We start from the raw sequence: 20,108 nt of genomic DNA on the forward strand, positions 1-20,108 counted from the left end.
TTTAAAGTGCTTTGCAAAAAAAATAAATAAATACAAATTAAAAATTTTAAAAAGTGCTTTGTAAACTCGAAAGTTCTATATAAATGCTAGAATTTTTTTTAACATATATATGCTCTGTTCCATATCCCTAGTCATCCATGAACACTTCCTTATGGTCACACACCTACATGTATATACTCACATATATATATTCAAGGGTACCTCTTCACTCGAATATATGTATTTCCTTAATACATATTCCCTATGGAAATATATTTCCACATCTATATTTTCATGAGTATCTATATACATATACCTATATACACATATGCTACCTTTCATTCAAAGACCTATACATGTGTTATGTGAATTATATAGTCAAACATAGACAAATCTCTACTGTCTCCTTCCACTTCTTCCTTTTTTCTTTCCTCCTTTCCTCCTCCCCTTCCTTTTTTCTTTCTTCCTCCTTTCCCTTTTTATTCCTTCTTTCCCTTTCTTCCTTTCTTCTTCCCTTTCCCTCCCTTCCTTCCTTTTCCCTCCCTCTCTTCCTTCCTTCCTTCTTTCCTCCCTCCCTTCCTTCCTTCCTTCCTTCCTTCCTTCCTTCCTTCCTTCCTTCCTTCCTTCCTCCCTTCCTCCCTCCCTCCCTCCCTCCATTTCTTCCCTTCCTCGCTTCTTTCCCTCCCTCCCTCCTCTCTGTATCTGTCTATGTGTCTGTCTGTCTCACACACATGCACATGCACACGCACATGCACACGCACACACACACACACACACACACACACACACACACACACACACACACACACCCAGCAGGCATCTTGGCCCTCACTCAAATAAAGGCAAAATCTGGGGCACACCTCACTGTTGAAACAGACACTGTTGACTGCTGCTTACTTTTTTGGTTGTTAACCACATGGCTTAGCATTTATTTTGGAGGTGAACACAGAACTAGCCTTGGTGCTATCACACTGCCATGCATTTGTCTTCACAGTGTAGCTTCAAAGCTCGGTTCTCCCAGCACATGGGCCAGGAAGGACAAAAGAGAACGTGGAGTCAGGGGTTCTCGCTTCAGGAGGCTGATAATGCTTCAGAAATACAACAGGACACTGTGGCTGGTGATAGACACTCAGGGTCACAAGGAAACCAGTTTCTTTTCTCTTTTTTCACAATTAAACTGACAGGAGAAACAGGTAAGAATGGGTTCCTAAGAGTCTGAGGCTAGAGAATTTCTGCTTACTCTCCACATATAAAGTACTGACTAAAACACAATATAAAGAAAACAAAATCAAAAGAAACAGCTTAAAAGAAGCATGCAACTATACTGTATCTAAACTAGCTAAAGCCACCCAGAGTCCTCCAGGAAAGCTGTCCCAGTGTCCCAGGGGACAGAATCAGGTATGACTGAGCATCACAATAAGGCCACTCAAATCACAGCTAACTGGGACCTTGACATAGAGGTTTTGGGGTAATGGGAAAGTCCATGTATTCCTCTCTGCTGCCTTATGCCTGCCCTCTCGGGGTCCTTTCGAAGCTACATAACTTGCTTGATATAATGAATGGAGCAGAGAAGGGGGGGAGGGGCACAGAATGATGGTCACAGGAGTTATCACTATGGAGGGCTGGGAGCTGTCAGAGGTGCTAGACACATTGGTTGGGAGGGATCTGGGGGATCCAGGGGCTTAATCTGAAAAGAGGCTGGCAAAGGATTTCCTCAAGTTGCGGATGGTCTCGGCTTTGACTTCCTCCTCATTCGTTGATGACCGGAAGAAGGAGGACTCAGTGAAGCTGAAGGCATTTGTCAAGGACTGGGACTTGCTTGAAGATAAAAAACAGAGAGAATGTGAGAGAGGGGCTGTTCCCCAGCTAGATGGGGGAGCAAGGAGACATGCTAAGCCCCACACTGGAGCCTGATAGCCACTTGTGGGCAGGAACAGGGGGGATGGGAATGAAAGGAGGAGAGGCTCCAGGGTCAGGGTGGAGGGGGATGGAAGGACAGGAGGAGAGGGGGGGATACAGACCCTGGGAGATGCCATGATAACTCGCATCAGTTCAGCCCCTGATGCGAAGTAGTATGGGAATGGAGGGGTTCAACTGTAGACATACAGCCAGAGCCTGTGGGGATTGGTGAGGGTGAGTGCAGGGGTTGGGAAGGGAGGTCCCTTAGCCAGAAGCAACAGAGGTGTTTACAATTGCTTGCTTTTTCCTCCCCTTTCATTTTCTGTGGGCATGGGTTTCTAACTTTGGCCCCTGGCCAAGTCAGCTTCAAGTCAGTCTCTTAGTGCTTGCTCTGTAACTGTGGCACCTGACTGACCCTGGGTGCCCTTGAAGTATGGCTGAGACACCCATGGGCTTATTCTCTATTCCAAGGAATACACTGAGGAAGCTTTAGGATGTGGTTGGGTTAAGAAAGGCTAGGATAAAAAAGGAAGAAAAGAGAGGAAGAGAAGAGAAGAGAAGAGAAGAGAAGAGAAGAGAAGAGAAGAGAAGAGAAGAGAAGAGAAGAGAAGAGAAGAGAAGAGAAGAGAAGAGAAGAGAAGAGAAGAGAAGAGAAGAGAAGAGAAGTTGTTTTAGTGGCCCAGGACTACTGGACAGGAACACTAGACAGACTGAGAATCCAGCTGAAGGGAATGTCACTTATCAGGCATCAAAAAGTCCATCTGCTCTACCTCTGTCCTTTGGGAACCGGGGGTCTGTGGTTTCCCTCATGTATACAGCATGGATTTCCACCAGTCGATAAGAACCTGAAGGCCTAGCACAGTTTCTCATGCCTCAGCTTCCCCATCAGTAAAGTGGATCTGATTGTGTTGGCCCCCTCCCTCTGAGCAGACCAAGATAACATCTGCAAGGTGTTGGGGCTCATATGTGTCACACAGCTCTTTTTTTCCTTAAACATATATATATATATCTATATCTCAGGATAATATTCACCCCTTAGGTCCTTCTGATTTGGGCTAAGGAGCCCCTGAGGGTGGGAAGATTCAATCTGGAAGGACTGGGATGAGGTTTAGCTCAGCTCCTGATAAGAAAGGCTTGCTCTCAGCTGCCTACTGGGGCTGCCTCATCTTTCTTTGCTTCCTTGCAGCTTTCTGCCCAACATCCTTTCTCCAAGTCCTGTTGGCACTGCTTAAATGTCTACTCATTAGGCCTTCAACCTGGGAAACTCCCTCTCTCAGGGATCCTTAAAGTTTCTGTCCTTTTGAATAGAGGTGAAAAAAATGCCCTGCCTTCCATTTAGGGTTGGGGAGGAGTCCTCTGCAGCTGCCTGTCCTGGGGATGTGTCTCCACATGCTGACCTCCAGGGGGTGGAGGACTCCTTTGCACGAACATGCAGAGGGTACCAGGAATGGCAACTCCTCCCCACCTGTCAGTGGCTGCCCTAGAAGGCTTCAGCCCCGAGGCAATGAAAACTCACACCAGGCACTGGCCACAATCAGGGATGATGGCAAGGGAAATCTGATAAGAAAGAATGAACCCCGGAAAGTGGGATGAGGAGAAAAGAGAAATTCCAAGGAGGTAAAAATGAACTGGTTGGTTGGTTGCCAGTCAGTCTAGAAAGTGTTGGAATCTTGCATTCAGAAACTCAGACTGGAGACCTATCTCTTGCCACATAGGAGGGGCTCAAGCCCCTGAGAATCCAGACTTTCTCAATTAGTGGCATAGTACCCAGACCTGGGTTCTGTTCTTGGCCATGCCACTAACTGGATGTGTGAGTTGGGTTCAAATCACTACCCGTGTGACATAGGGCAAGGAAGATGTCAGTTTCTCTGGGTCTTGGTTTTTCCATCTATAACATAAGGTGGTTGAACTAGACACTTTTTCCCAGTTCTAACCTCTATGACCCTTTGACATTGAAAAAACAATTCCATTCCTCTGACCCTCAGTTTTCTCATCAGTAAGCTGAAGAAATTTGATGAGATGGTCCCTCGGGTTCTTTTAAGTTATAAAATCCTGTGATCCCATGCTTTGCCATCTTTCCTTCTCTCCAAAACTCCATCAAACATGTTGAATATCCTCCCAACTCAGAAAAAAAATCAATAGATTACCCCGTATGTGCCCCTTTATGTGTAGAACCACACAGTGCAACTAAGAGGAGTATGACAACAAGAGCTTTGGACCTGGGAGTCAAGAGACTTGGGTCAAAATTCAAACCCTGGCACTTGCTGTGTGGACCATGGACAAATCACTGATCCTCTCTGTGCTTTGGCTTCCTCGCGTGTAAAATGAGGGAGTTGGACTCTGAAATTCCTTAGAGATCTCCTGACCTCAGCTTTGTCATCTGTTAAATGGGCACAATCATGTCAACCCAGTCTACCTCACAAAGTTGTAACACATTAAATCACATGAGTCAATCATTCTCCTTTCCCTCCTTCTCAAGGCTATGGTTGGTCTTCCATGAATCCTTACAGATTTCATTGGCTGAGCTCAGAGCTTGATATTTAATAGTAATGGAAGAAGTAGGGAAGGGAGCTATAGAAGAAAGGCAGCATGGGGTGGTTGATAGGGCACCAGATTTGGGGTCAGGAAGGCTTGGGTTCCAAACCCACCTCAGACTCTTACTGCCTGTGTGACCCTAGAAAAATTCTGTCTCCATGCCTCAGTTTCCTCATCTGTAAAATGAGGGAGTTGAACCTCTAAGGTCCCTTCTAACACTAAATAGAAGGTTTTATGAATGCTCTCTCTCATTCCACCCCACTCCTTTCCCAAGTACAAGGCCTTCACCCCATTACCTTTATTCTTGTTTGTTTGTTTTCCAGGGTTAGAGTACGAGGTGGGGAGTTCTGGGGGGGAAAGGGGTGACTACTGAGTAAGAAAGGCTATGTGGAGAGGGGAAACCAGAAGGTAGGGAGAGGAAGCCCTTCTTTCTTTCCAAGAGTCTCCAGTTGGTCTGTCTTCCATATTCCTACCCCAGAAACTAGCAGGTTCTGAGGCTCATCAAATCCTAGATCTGCATTAGAAAGAGACCTTGGAGGTTTTCTAGCCTACCTTTCACCCATTTTACAGTTGCAATGCCAGAAGGTTAAGTGACTTGCCCAAGGTCACAAGGTAGTATCCAAGGTGGGATTTGAACCCAGATTCTTTTTTATTTTTTATTTTTTGAACACAGATTCTTTCAATCCAGTCTTCTCACTATAAAAAAAAAAAACTGAAACCCATCCCACTTCTCCTTTGGGTAACCTTATTTTATACCCAAGATCATTAGTCAGAGTTAAAAAGAAAGAGAAAGAAAAGAAAATGAGCTGGGGAGGGAGAAAAACACAGACACACACATCAAAATGATCTTAAAATAGGACAATTTAAGGTTCTAGAAGGGGGACCAGACTGGTGTTCTGGAAGCCTGGGCTTGAGTCCTGGCTCTGTAGTACACCTTTCCTGGTCTCATTTGGCTCCCTTATCAAGCCGAGGGGTTGGGCGAGGTGACCTCTGAAGTCCCATCTATGCCTATGGTTTTAGGGAAGGTATTCTGGGATGGGGGTGGTGGTGGTGGTGAGGCTGGTTCTGAGCAGCCTGTTTCCCAGACCCAGAATTCTGATTCTGGAGACAGAAGGGCATCAGGGCATCGGGGGAAAGAAGAAGGCTAGGAGCTCCTAGGGAGGGAGCAGGGCTTAGTTTTCCCCAGCCTCTCTAAGCCCTCCTCCTACCCTTAGGCTCCCCTCCTTGCTGCTAATTCCATAGGAGGAAGCCTTAATAGAGATGTTGCTCTAGCAGCTCCCAGAATTTAGGCAGGATAAATAAAGGAAATGGAGGGGGGTGGGGAGGGGGATTAGGAATGAAGGGAAGGGTCTGGGGAGGAAAGTGGGAAGTTCAGGGGTCTCTTACTTTAGCTGTGGATGAGGCTGGGATTTCCGCAGCTCCGGCTGGGGCGCCTGGGACTCGGTCAGTGGGCTGGAGGTCGGACTGGCCTGTGCGGCTGGGCCGCCGGGATGAGGAGCCGAGGAAGAGGAGGAGGAAGAGGAGGAGGAGGAGGAAGAGGAGGAGGAGGAGTGTGGTGGTGGTGGTGGTCCCGGGGAAAAGCGTCGTGAAGGCAGCGCCTTGCTTGGGGACTGCATTCCTTGGGGTTGCCCAGGGCCCCCTAGGTTCAGTACAAGAAAAACTTCAGAACTCGACCATCTCAACAGGGTTTCCTCATTAGATTCTACTCCGTAAAGGGCTTGGCTACCTTCTTACCAAATATACAATTAGCAACTCTAGGCAGCACACCCAGACCCTGAGTGTGAGAGTAGGGAGAGATAAGCCTTGTTGTTCACTGCTTACCAACCCCTCCCCAAAGCACCTCTTCCTGCTTTCACCTAGAAACAGCAGAAGAAAAGGGGTTTATCATCAGAAGTGGAGATGGGGGTTTGGGCGGGAAAGCGCCCTTGAGCAGTAGGACACTGATCAGAGGGAAACACCACAGAGAATGCGGATAAGCCTCTTCTCCCAAAGCCCCCTGGGGTTTTGTGGCACAGGACATAGTGGGCAGGACTAGGCACCCTTGACACACTCGTTGGAAAGGTTCAAATCTCACCTCTGCTCTTCGCACATTCTCTCCCATCTCCTCCAACAGATTGCCCCCTCTATCATTTATTTTCAATCTCCCCCTCTCTATTGGCTCATTTTTTTACATTCCCATGTTTCCTTCATTCTCACTTGATCCCGCCATCCCCAATAACTATCAACCTATGTCTCTTTTGCCCTTTGTAGCTGAATTCCTTGAAAAAGCCATGCACCACAGGTGCTTCCACTTTCTCTCCACCCGTTCTCTTCTCAAGCCCTTACAGTCTGTCTTCTGACCATATCATCCCACTGAACTTGCTCTCTCCAAAGCTGTTGATTATTTTAGTTGCCAAATCCAGTGGATTTTTCTCAATTCTAATCCTCTGTGACCTCTCTGCGCTGTAGATCACTCTCTCCTCCTTCCTCTTCTCTTCTTTCTAGGTTTTTGGGACACCCCTCTCTGCTGGGTCCCCTCCTACCTATCTGATGGCTTCTTCTCTGTCTTCTTAGCTGCATCCTCAACCAGATCATACCTGCTAACCATAGGTGTCCCTCAGGGTTCTGTCCAGGTTCCTCTTCTCTTCTCCCTCATTGTTCATTTGGGATCCCATCAGTTCACATGGATTTAATTACCATGTCTCCGATAATGATCCACAAATCCATTTTTCTTTCCCCAAACTCTCTGCTGACCTTGAGTTTTATATCTCCAATTGTCTTTTAGTCATCTTGAACTAGATGCCTAGTAGACATCTTACCCTAAACATATCCCAAACTGAACTAATTATCTTTCCCTCCAGACTGTTTCGCCATCCTTCCAGTCGCCCAGGTTTGCCACCTCGGAGTCATCTCCTCGATTTCTCCCCAAGCTGTTGCCAAGGCCTTTCCATCTCACCTTTGAAAAATCTCTGGCACATGCTCCCTTCTCTCCTCTGACACTGCTACCACTCTGGTGCAGACTCTCATCACCTTATACCTGGATTATTGGGATAGTCCACTGGTAGGTCTGCCTACCTCATCTCTCCCCACTCCAATCCATCCTCCTTTTCAGCCACTGAAGTGATTCCTAAACTGCAGGTCCGGTCATGTGACTCTTTTCTCAGTAAACTCCAATGGCTCCATATCACTTCCAGGATCAAATACAAAAGTCCACTTGGCATTCAGAGACCTTTATAAACTAGCCCCCTCTCACCTTTCCAGTCTTCTTACACATTCCCCACTACATGCTCCTTGATTCAGTGACACTGGACTCTAGGCTGTTCCACAAACCAGATACTCTATCTCTCAGTTCCAGACATTTTCTTTCTTTCTTTCTTTTTTTTCCTTTGGGCAGGGCTATGAGGGTTAAGTGACTTGCCCAGGGTCACACAGCTAGTAAGTATCAAGTGTCTGAGATCTGAATTCAGGTCCTCCTGAATCCAGGGCTGGCGCTTTATCCACTGAGCCACCTAGCTGAACCCCCCTTTCCCCCCCCCCCCCGCCCTGTTCCAGATATTTTCTCTGGCTGTTCCTCATGGCTGAAATGCCCTCCCACCTCATCTCTGTCTACTGCTTTCCCTGGCTTCCTTTAAGTCCCAACTGAAATCTCACCTTCTACAGGAAACTTTCCTCTGTTAATTATTTCCTTTTTATTCTGTATATAGCTTGCTTTGTATATATTAGTTTGCATGCTGTTTCCCCCATTAGATTGCAAAATCCTTGAGGGAAGGGACTTTTTGCATCTTTTTGTATCCAAAGCAATTAGCACAGTGCCTGGCACAGAGTAGATGTTTAACAAATGTTTAATGATTGATTGATGCTTACTATCCATGTGACCTTGGGAAGGTCACTAAAGCTCTCTGTGCCTCAGTTTCCTCATTATCAAAATGAAGAGAAAGAATTAGATGACTTCTGAGGTCCCTTCCATCTCTAAAGCTATGATCCAGAGATTCAGGAGCTCCACATACCATGGATGATGAAAGAATCAGAGAGTACAGCATTGAGAGTTGGGGCACCTGAGTTCTAGTCTGTCACTGATTATCCTTGTGACCTTAGACATATCTGTTAACCTCCCTTGGTCTCAAACTTACCACCAGTAATATGGAAAGAAAAAACCAAAAACAACTGATACTCTCCCTATCTCACAGGGTTATTGTAAGACTAGTAAATGCTTAGAAAAGCTACATAAGTATAAGTTATGATTGTTCATTGTTAGGCTATTTCAGATGATAGTCAGAAGATTTGACAGACACATTCAGTACCCATGTGATCATAGTCAGATAATCTTTCTTTCCTAGACACACTCTTGTCTTTTGATACCATACCCAGCTGGTTCATCACTATGGGCTTTTTTGTGTGTTTTGGGTTAGGGGAGATGGAGAGGTTGGGGTTGGCAGGAACCAACTTACTCCTCTCCTTCAAGAAACTCAAAATGAATCCTTCCCAGGAGCCAAATGATTGGGAAGATTGTATTTGGCAGAGAAAGAGATCCATTAAGGGAACTGAACATCTCCTTCTGGAATGGGACAGGTAAGTACCTAGGTAGCCATTTAACCCTATGGAGTGGTCTGAAAAGAAAATAGCCTGTCCAGGCTGAGAGCCAAAGAGTGCACCCAGCCCTGGGCAGCAGGACTCATAGCCAGATGCCTCAGTGCTTTCTGAGAAGGCTATTGGAAAGAGGATCCAATTTGGAGTCAAGGAAACTGGGTTTGGGGCAAACCACTTCTCTTCAGGGCATCCTCAGTTTACTCATCTGTAGAATGAGGAGATGGCCTTTAAAGTCTCTCTCAGTTCTAAATCTCATGATTATAAGCTATTACCTGCTTTGAGGGTATAACCTAAGGTTTAGAGCTGGAAGGAACCCCAGAAATCATGCATACACTAGCTAGGATCAGGGGCACACAACCCTTCAAACCCCAGTACCAGCATCTTCATCCACAGGCCCTTCGGAGGGAATGGGCTTAGCATCAGCAGGGAGGAGCTAGCGCTGTAACTTAGCCTCTTAAAAATGGAAGACAACGGGTACTGTTGGACCAACATTGGGTGAGTCTCATGCCTATTCTAAGCACCTATCACCCATCTTTCTGCTGACCTCCCACCTGCCACAAGACATGGATCCCCCACTTGTCAATACCCCTGAATGGCTGCTGAGTGATTATGGACAGATGCTTTGATCCTGCAAAGAAGAATCTGGCAAGTTCAAAAAATTCTAAGTTAAAAACAAACGTTTCCAAAGAAAAAGCTCTACCTGGTTTCCTAGATAATTAGGAGAACCCTCTGTCTATCAGCAAACATAGTCACATTCTTCCTTTTTGTTTCTTCTCACCTCAAGAAGGGGGGAGAGGTGCTTGGCATTCTTTACCTTAATATCCTCCCTTTGAAAACAACACAGGATGCCTTTTCAGCCTCCCTCAACCAGCACCAAAAAACTCAAGAGTCCTCGCATTTGTACAGACATGCTCGAAGGGCCATAAACTGTACAACTTTACACTGAAGACAGATGTAACTTTTTTTTTTATTACACATTGAGCTGTACAGGAGATTTCACAGAAAAGAGATGCTGCAATCACACAGATACTTCCACCATTTAGCTGAGAATCTCTCAGCTGCATCAGTACAAAAGAAAGGGGGACAACAGTCAGAAAAGAAATGGGTACAAACACCTGGACGGCAATCCTACACTGTGTGACACGATTGTCCCCCGACCCACAGTTATGGGGTTGTCCCTAAGCATGCTAACTGATGGGCAGAGGACAGTCAGGCTGACCCATCCGCTGGCATTCAGCGGGAGGGACCAAAATCCCATCTCCCACCTCCTCGTAAGAGGCTTCCTGCTTACGCCACAATCTGCAGCCTGAGCGAGTTCAAAGGGCCACTTTACACTTTGCATACATGGCTCACAAATGTCACGTGAAAAGCACCTGTAAATGTTCACACTGACATGCAGACAAGCACCACCCACCGACCGTCGCCAGCACCGCCATGGAGACAGAAAAGTAAGGAAATCAAAAGATGTACTCCTCCCTCTGGGGCACATTTTTTTTCAGTCCCTTCTATAGTATCTGGAGGTATTTTTACATCTGATGCTATACTACCCCCCAAAGTGTGTATGTGCATACATATATACATATACATACACACATACATACACACACACACACGCAAAAGAATAACTATTGTTGCCATCTAAGGGAGACAGACCACTGACCATACCACAGTAACACCCTATCCATTTCCCATGGCATACGAATATACTAGTAACCAATGAGAAACTAGGGCATGGTCCCCTTATTGTAGAAATGCCTATTGACTACTTATAGAAATGTAACACCAGTGGTCCCAACTCATCCATCAGACTTGGGGATCCAAAAGAGGGTGCCCTAAAGTGTAGGTCACTGGCTTTTTGTGGTCCTGGGAGGTGAATGTTAACAGGGACCCCAAGGCCAAAGGATTGGCATGAAGGCCTCAGGGACCAAAGTTTGCTCTGTCAAAGGGGGTTTGGGAGAGGGTCTGTTGCTGCTGTGCCTTGTCCCCAACCTTGTCAGAGGATGGAGAATTGTTGGAGACACTGTTGACAAAGCTTAGATTGTTATAATATTGGTCTCACCCCTTACCTGGAGATTCCTGGGTGAAGTAGACTCATTGGTGAAAGCAATGGCAGCAGCTAGGGCTATAGAGAAGGCTACTGAAGTTGCTTCTCCCCTTCAACTTTCCCCTAGAGATAATGGCTCATGTTTGAGCAGGAGGAGTTGAAGATAACGTCTCCCCCAGGATGGAACTCTTGGTCCTCTGAAAGTGTGATTGGGGATCTGAGGTGGAAATGGGGGGGCCACACCGAGGGCCCTTTTTCAGGCAGTGTAGCCACTCCAGAGAAGTGGGATTGCTTTGGATTTGGTCTCATCTGGCAATGCCCTGAGAGGGCGGTGAGTGCATGAGTGTATGCTGGATGACTTCCCAGGTTTTCAACAATTTTTTTTTGTTCAGTATCTCTAAAGTGCTCATCTCCAGAGACAGGGAGAGCTAGGGGATGGGGTGGGATGGGGGAATACAGATTGGTCCCAGTTCCACACAAGCTCACAGACCATCAACTCAGAAACAATGACAACAAAGGAGAATGACTTAGCGGAATGGAGGTCCGCACACAGGAAACATTCACAATTTTGCTTCCATATTGCACGTTAGTTTTTTGAGTTTGGAGCTATAATTAGGCTAATGATAGAAAGAAGAGGAAAAGAAAACAAAAGGGGGGAGGCTGAGGCAGAGAGAGGAGATATAGAACCAGGTCATGGAAAGAGCATATTCTTTATATCTCATTCCATCATTTCAAAAAAAGAAAGAAAAGAAAAGAAAGAAAGAAAGAAAGAAAAAGAAAGGAAGAAGGGAAGAAAGAAAAGAAAGAAAAAGAAAGAAGGAAAGAAAGAAAAAGAACTTGGTTACAGTACCCAGGAACTCAAATCATGACAAATGTTTGCAAATGAAAAAAACAAAAATAGGGATGCCTTTGAAGTCAGTGGACAGAGATAGCGCTATTAGACCTTGAAAGTCTCTGAAACCTCTATCTACACTAGTCATGCAGAAAGAAAGAGAAGCAGGGCTCACTAAATAGCTCACACACTCACAGAGGTAAGCAAAGGGGTTTAGATGGGAACCCGGGGCAGAATGAGTAGGGTGTGTGTGGGGGGGATCGAGGTGGGTTGGACATTTTAATTTGTGTCTCTGCTCCCCACTCCTTCTAGTCTCCCACCACTCCTGTGGCCCCTGGGTATCCGGAATGCTTTTTAAAGATACTGTCTATCCATCCAGAGGATACAATCCCACTGGACTTGGGAGAGGCACAATGTTTTTTTGTTTTTGTTTTTTGTGGGTTTTTTTGTACACTGTTGACAAACAGCCCCGAATCACAAGTTATACAGAGAAACGTAAATAAGCATTACAAGCACAGACAGGAACAAGTAAACAACCAGACCCAAGAGCTGATACTGCATAGAAAAAAAAAACCCAGTCCAATTGGCAGAGAAAGAGAGCACTGAGATTGGGGTATAGGGAGGGGGTGGGTTTTTTTTCCTTTTCACTTTCCTTCTCTTTCATTTTTTTCCTTTCTTTTTTTTTTTTTTTTTCATTTTTTGGCTTGAAATTTCTGCTTTGAAAGAAGACTGAACTAGCAAACAACTTAGGAAGCCTGGACTTGCTTGGGCCCTACTGCAATGCCATTACAGTCGAGAATATACTGTAAACAACCTTGAGGGGTGGGGCGTTGTGGGGGTGTCTTGCTCAAATCCGGATCCTTCAAACTCCCACTCTGGAAGACAAAAATTTGAGACAAATTAAAAATCACCATTGTCAACACCAGCACCAGCACCAGCATCACCACTGAGAGCGAACCCCTCCCAAAGCTTCCCCTCTGGGCTTCCCTCCTCCATCGTGTTCAAAAGGCTTCTGGGATTCTGATGGATCATGAGTGGATGAGGTTTATGGTCTGTGTATAATAACTCCTTCTCCCAGTTCTTTAACCTTTAGACTTTTGCACACCCTAGGGACATCAGTCCTCTTGGCCCCTTCTCCTTTCTTTTCCTCTCTTGAAGGGATTTCCTCAATTTTGCCTGTGTTGGGTACTGGATGGACTCTGGTGTCTCTTCTAGTTTTAACCCTGTAATGCAGGAAATGGTGAAGCTTTTTTTTTTTTTTTTTTTTTTTTTTGCGGGGCAATGAGAGTTAAGGGACTTGCCCAGGGTCACACAGCTAGTACGTGTCAAGTCTCTGAAGTTGGATTTGAACACTCAGGTTCTCCTGAATCCAGGGCCCGTGCTTTATGCACTGTGCCACCTAGCTGCCCCAATGGTGAAACTTCTAACATTTTCTGAAGGGAAAAGAAGTCTACCTATACCAAACCTCCAAGATGACTGAGCTCCCTGGTAGGGGTTATGCCAGGTAGACATGTCATTTCAGAGCTAGGTTCCCCTCCCCCCTCCCTCCTTCCCACCCCACCACCCTACACACCCCAGCTCTGCACTCATCTGGGGAAAGGGGAAACAGGTTAGGGATCAAGGCCAACCTATGCATTGATCAAAGTTTCCATAGAAAAGGGACCTGAGGTCTAATTAAATTACTGGAAATAGTTATTTGTTCCTAGGCTCCTCAGCTTCTTAAGTTTGTAAAAAATGCCATGTTATTTTATAGGACTATTACTCCATGCAACATCGTGAGCGCAGGTCTGGCTGGGATTCTGATTGATTTTTGGCAGGTGCAAAGGTCCTCTGTTACTTTAGTCTTGGTGACTCCAGTCCTGGGACAGGAAGGCTGGGAGGGAGGGAGGGAGGGAGAAAGGGGAGAGGGAGGGAGGGAGGGAGGGAGGAAGGACTTTGGAAAAGGGACAGCCCTCTGGATGTATAGTGGAGGAATGTTCTTACAGTGAAAGACACAGATAGTGTGTTTCTTATACCCTGGACCTAAAAGTAAATGTGACTTCTTCCTCCCCCTCCTTCATCCTGAAGATACCAACAGAACCTACCCACCCCTTCTTGTCCAGCTCTGTCTAGCCTCCCTAGCCCATTCTTCCCTGCCTGTGTCTTGAACTTTGGACCAATCCTCTCTCTCTCTCTCTCTCTCTCTCTCTCTCTCTCTCTCTCTCTCTCTCTCTCTCTCTCTCTTTACTTATCAAAACCTGCTCTCTGCCCCCTGGGGACTGGAAAGCGTCTGATAGTCTGATAGACAAGTTCCCATCAAGGAGTTAATGGTACTTCACAGCTTAATGTGGTACCTCCCCTTCAGGAATTGAATTTTCCCAGGAAAAAATGCCTTAAAAAGAAATAGTCACTTAACCCCAACTGCCTCACTAAAAAAAAAAAAAAAAAGAAATAGTGGAGGGGCAGCTAGGTGGCACAGTGGATAGAGCACCAGCCCTGGAGTCAGGAGTACCTGAGTTCAAATCCGACCTCAGACACTTAACACTTACTAGCTGTGTGACCCTGGGCAAGTCACTTAACCCCAATTGCCTCACTTAAAAAAAAAAAAAAGAAAGAAATAGTGGAGTTCAGGTGTTTCCATACAGGTCAGTCAGGGAGCCATTTCTAAGAAAAGGGGAGTTTTTCTTAATTTGAGCCTTTTGGATAAAGACAAGAAGACATGTTGTCTTCTCAAAATGTAAACTCCTTGAGGGCAGGGACTATTTTGCGGGTCTGGCACAATATATAGCACAAAGAAGTAGCTAAAGGAGTGGCTAGTTGACTGCCTGAGGCAGTGTAGAATAGTGGAAGGAGTGATGGATTTAGGTTCAAATTCCAGCTCTGTCCCTTATCACCTGTGTGACTTTGGGTGAGCTAATGAACTCTCATGGGCCTTTCAATCTCTAAATGTATGAAATTATGACACTATTAGAAATTACAGTCAGTCTTTATAGCATTCTTATACCATAATACCATATATGTATATGCATGTATGATATACACATGCACATACATATACACACATATACACACACATCATACTTTGTTGTGCTTGGCCATTTTTCAGTCATTTCCAACTCTTCATGACCCCATTTGGAGTTTCCTTGGCAGAGATACTGGAGTGGTTTGCCATTTCCTTCTCCAACTCATTTTACAGATGGGGAAACTGAAGCAAACAGGGTTAAGTGACTTATCCAGGGTCACCCAGCTAGTAAGTATCTGAGGCCAGATTTGAACTCAGGAAAGAGGGGTCTCCCTGATTCCAGGTATGCTATACTATGCTATGCTACGCAATGCTATACCATACTATTATCATATATGATACCATACAAGCCAAAGGAAGAAACCAACCACTCCCTGAGAATCATGATGAGGACACACAAAACTCAACTCTGGGGTGCTTGGGCTGAAATGAGTTTCTTCTCCCAGGCATTAAGACCATCCAGGACATCACTCAGGCCAATCAATCCTCCCTCCTGAGCCTTCCACGTTTACTTTCTCCTGTCCACTACTTGAAGCTCACACCTCACACGTGGGTGAGTTTGGTGGTGATCAACTTGTCCTCTGCCTCCAGCCTCTTCCCATCTAAACCATCCCAACAGAAAAATCTTCTTTAAGCACCTTCTTCATTATGCCAGCTCCCCTCTTAAGAGCCTACAGTGGTCCCCTAACACTTTTCATATCAAATCCACATTCCTTGGCCCAGCTTTCAAGTATTGATAAAACTTGACCGCGGCCCCATATCTTACTGCTTTTCAACACACACCGTCACTGCGGGCGAAATCTTCGCTCTTGAGGAAGCACGGAACTTTGATTTTTTTCTCTGCTTTTCTGTTCATTCTGGTCCTATTTGTTTGGTTTCATCTCTGAAATGAGGGTGTGGGACCAAGTAATTGCGGAGGTCTTCTCTGGCACTAACATTCTCTGTTCTCTGTTCTGAGGTCCCCTTTATCTTAGGTGTTCTAAAGTTCTGTAAATAGAGCAATCTCTCTTCTCCTTTTAACTGAGCCAGATTTCATTTTTCCCCAAGACCTTGTTCAGGTTCCCCAATGGCCAGGAAACCTTCCCTCCCAGTTAGTTCAAAATGATTTTTCTTTATAGTACCTCCTCTAAATTCCTTACATTCCATTACTCAAACACACACACACACACACACACACACACACACACACACACACACACACACACACACACCAAAATGGATTTGGGATCAATATAAATAAGAATTTTCTAACTAGTGCTATTCAAGAATGGTTTGGGAGATGGCCCAATGACCAACCACTGTTACTGAGGGGATTCCTGCATTTAGAGGAAAATCAGACTAGATCACCCCCCAAATTCCTCTCATCTTTTTGGATTCTGGGATTTTACATTTTGAATAAGGTATGACATTGTTTTCTAGTTATCTCCTGCACTAGGTCTTATCTCCCCATATTAGTACACATGGACCATAAGTCTTTTTGTAATTAGAAGAAGGAACTACTCCCGATCCCCCCGGAAAAGGTTGGGGAAGTTTTCTGAGACGCTCTCCATTTCTTCCAGGGGAGGGAAACCACTTGTCTGGTTAGAATGTTAGCTTCTTGAGATCAGGAGTTGTCTCATGTTTTGTATTTGTATCACCAATGCCCAGAATATAGTAAGTAGCTTAATAAATATTTGTTGATGGATCATTTTCAGGGCTGAAGATATAGTTTACATGAAAGGATTTCTTAAAGGCTAATGGGCTTGTGCCCAGGCAAAGGGACAAAACAGATGTCTCTGGGCTTCCCGTGGCATGTAAGCTCTTTGTGGTTCAGTGGGAAGAGTTCAAATCCTGACTGTCATCTGCTGCCTATGTGACCTTGGGTCACATCACTTAACATCTCTGAGCCTCGGTTTCCTCATTGGTAAAATGACAGGGTATGATTGGATGACTGCGAAGGTCCTTTCTAGCTCTGCAAACAGGGACTAAGTTTTAAAATTTTTGTATCTCCCATGAGAATCACCTAATAGAGGCTTATCAAATACTTGTGGATTGATTGATGGCAAACCCCTAAGATCATAAGGGGTTAAGCTGAAGGATGGCTGCAGGATAAGCTAAAAGGCTATTCCTGGGGCTGGCATAAAGCCCCGAGCTCTTCTCCATGGCAAGGAGCAGAAAAGCCTTTCTCTAATTTGACTCTACCCAAAGCCTTGAGAGACTGTGTAGCAAACAGATGAAAGGGAAGAAAAAGCCTGTCTGCTCTCCACTCTTCCTCTATCCATTTGAGTCGATGCAGGAGGTGATACCCTTCGGTGGGACCTGCAGACCTGGGGCCCAAAGGGACAGTGGGGTCTTTTGGTTGCTCTTATTTGGGGGTAGGTGAGGGGTGGAGTTAGGAAAAGAGAGAGCCCAGTGATCCTCCAGGGGAGTTTGTGTCTTCTCTTATCACAGGTCTAGGGGGAGGCAGCCAGAACTTAGGGTTCTAAGGTGAAGGGTAGAGAGCTTGTCCTGTTACTCCTAAGGCTCCACACAGATGCCCTTAACCTCCATTCTCCCATGCTGGGATGGCACTGCTCCCTCTAGTTATATCGAGTTTCCATTTATCAGAGTCAGAATTATCAGGACCTAAATTCCTTGAGGATGAGGATCATTCCACTTCTGTATCTGCATCACCACATCTTAGCACAATTCTTGGCACATAGTGAATGTTTAATAAATGGTTTTTCATTCATTTTGCTCGACTCAAAGGCTTTCAAGGTTATTTGGATTGGAATAGGACAATCCACAGGAAGGCTGAAATGACCAAAGACAGCGGAAGCTGGAGTTGCCCCAGGCTGCAGCCTGATGGCAAACAAACTTTGGGGGGGATAGGCAAGGGCTGAAAGGGGGCTCCAGAGAAGTTAAGCGATTTGCCCAAGGTCACATAGCTTGGGTGCTGGAAGGGCAGGAAGCAGTTACAGGAAAGGATTTAGAGCCCCACCTGGGTCTCCAGAACACTTGGCTTGTTCTTTCAGCCACATCAAAATCAGGTTAGAGAAAAGATGCCCCGGGGCCAGCTAGGAGGAGCAGTGGATAAAGCACCGGCCCTGGATTCAGAAGGACCCGAGTTCAAATCCAGCCTCAGAACTTGATACTTACTAGCTGTGGGACCCTGGCCAAGTCACTTAATCCCCATTACCCAGCAAAAAAAAAAAAAATTTAAATTAAGAGAAAGGATGTCCCAGTCTGTGAGAACAGATCCTCTGCTCTGCATCCCGGAGTCATTTGAATTCCAAGGCTTCAGACTCCACATTCCAAGGGCAGTGGTCGACAAGAACAGCTGTGGCCTCTTTCAGGTGGCTTTTGGGTATTTCCCAGAAATGGGAAGGATATGTGGGGAATACATGGCGAGTCTTCCCACAGCCTGGAGAGGGATGTGGGAGGTCAGGAAAGGTCAAAGCCTTGCCTGGGCACACTGACCCTTTGATGGGGTTATGAGCCATCATGAGCACTGGCATTCTGCCAGATGGGAGAGTGTGGCTTTGTTTCTGTCTCCCACCCACATTTCCTTTTTGTATCCTTTCTCTCCTCTTAGCATGTTGTCCCCTGGATGCCCACCTCCTCTTGATACCCATCTCCCCTTGATTCTTATCTCCTCTAGATGCCCATCTCCCCTTGATCCTCATCTCCCCTAGATGCCCATCTCCCCTTGATCCTCATCTCCCCTAGATACCCACCTTCCCTTGATACCCATCTCCCCTTGATGTTTATTTCCACTAGATGCCCATCTCCCCTTGATTCTCATCTCCCCTTGATGCCCATATTTGGTTCTTGCTCTAATCTGGCTATCAACAGATCTGTACCCTAGTGTCATGTGATGATATCTTTAACTATTTCCCCTCCTTTGAGAATAAGCATTTTCATGGGAGCAGGAGAGAGGAGACCAAAAAGCAAGAGGACAAGACTAACTTCTGTTTAACTACATTGTACATATTTGTATCTATTAATTTTATGATGATGCCACACATATTCTATGTGGGAAATCCATCCATGGAATGGAACAAAAACAACAAGAAGCATTTATTAAGTGCTTATTATTTGCCGGGCATTGTGCGCAGTGCTGTGAATACAAAGAAAGGCCAACATGCCTCATGAGCTGGGATTGTTTTATTCATTGCCTTTGCCTTCCCAGCACTGGGCACAGTGCCCAGAACTCAGGGGGCATGGTCCATGGTTCAATATCAGGAAGAGATAGGATTTTATCAGTAGAAATGACCCTGAAGAAGAGGCACAAACATCTGCTTTGCTGTAGCTCTTGAAAGATCATGGGACTGTAGCATCTTCAGCTGAATCTTTCCATATGTGTTGTCTTGGAGAGGAGGGACTAACTTTCTTTCCTATTTGTTTCTCCAGTGCTTTGCACATCGTAAACACTTAATAAATGGGGTTTTCTTTCATTCATTCATTAAGGAATACTTGATTGATTGATTGGGGCTCAACAGGAGGAAGCCCATTCTAACAATTTGGGGCTCGTAAGAAGTAGAGCTGGGGGGCAGCTAGGTGGCACAGTGGATAGAGCACTGGCCCTGGAGTCAGGAGTACCTGAGTTCAAATCCGACCTTGGACACTTAACACTTACCAGCTGTGTGACCCTGGGCAAGTCACTTAACCCCAATTGCCTCACTAAAAAAAAAAAAGAAAGAAAAGAAAAGAAAAAAAAAAGAAGTAGAGCTGGATCCCAGAGATCAACCATATTATTTTACAAGGAAACTGAAGAGCAGAAGGGCTAACTTTCAAGACCACATGGGGAGTGAGCCTCAGAATTGTCCAGTACTAATGTAGGATGTAATGGAATGCCTCATGGGGGTAGTGAACTCCTTGTTGCTCAGAGAATTCAAGCTGAGGCAGAATCCTATTCAGAGATGCTCAGGCAGAAGTGGGAGATGAGACTAGGGATTTTAGGACCATGGATGCTGGGCGGGTGTGGGTGGGGGGGACCTTGGAGGTTAACCTCTTAGAGATGAGAAAATTGAGGCAGCCAAGTGGGTAAGTAAGCCAAGCTTCAAGTTCATCACTCTTCTTTCCATGGCTTCATGTCATTTCTCTGTTCTAAGGTCTCTTCACCTGGGAGAGTCTAAGATTCACCCTTCATGCCCCATGGAATGAACCTGGAGCAAAGAGGTGATGTGTTGCCCCTAAATGGTCTGGCCTCAGTTTCTTCATCTGGAAAATGAGAGGGTTGAACTCAGTCGTCTCTAAGGGTCCTTCCTCCTTCTAGGACTAAAGCTCTTGGA

General features: G+C 45.6%; 1 protein-coding gene across 1 annotated transcript in view; it reads right to left on the reverse strand.

The window, feature by feature from the left end:
- Window positions 1-879: 879 nt before the first annotated feature.
- SYN2 (synapsin II) overlaps window positions 880-20,108 on the reverse strand; it is a 269,596-nt gene continuing 250,367 nt past the window's right edge. Inside the window, exons 11-13 of the mRNA XM_043976114.1 lie at window positions 12,670-12,730; window positions 5,800-6,052; window positions 880-1,797 (exon numbers count right to left, since the gene is read on the reverse strand). Coding sequence (XP_043832049.1) covers window positions 1,662-1,797; window positions 5,800-6,052; window positions 12,670-12,730 — 450 coding nt within the window. The 3' untranslated portion in view covers window positions 880-1,661. The remainder of the gene's footprint in view (window positions 1,798-5,799; window positions 6,053-12,669; window positions 12,731-20,108) is intronic.

Source organism: Dromiciops gliroides, chromosome 1 (assembly GCF_019393635.1).
Source record: "Dromiciops gliroides isolate mDroGli1 chromosome 1, mDroGli1.pri, whole genome shotgun sequence".
NCBI classification, from domain to species: Eukaryota; Metazoa; Chordata; class Mammalia; order Microbiotheria; family Microbiotheriidae; genus Dromiciops; species Dromiciops gliroides.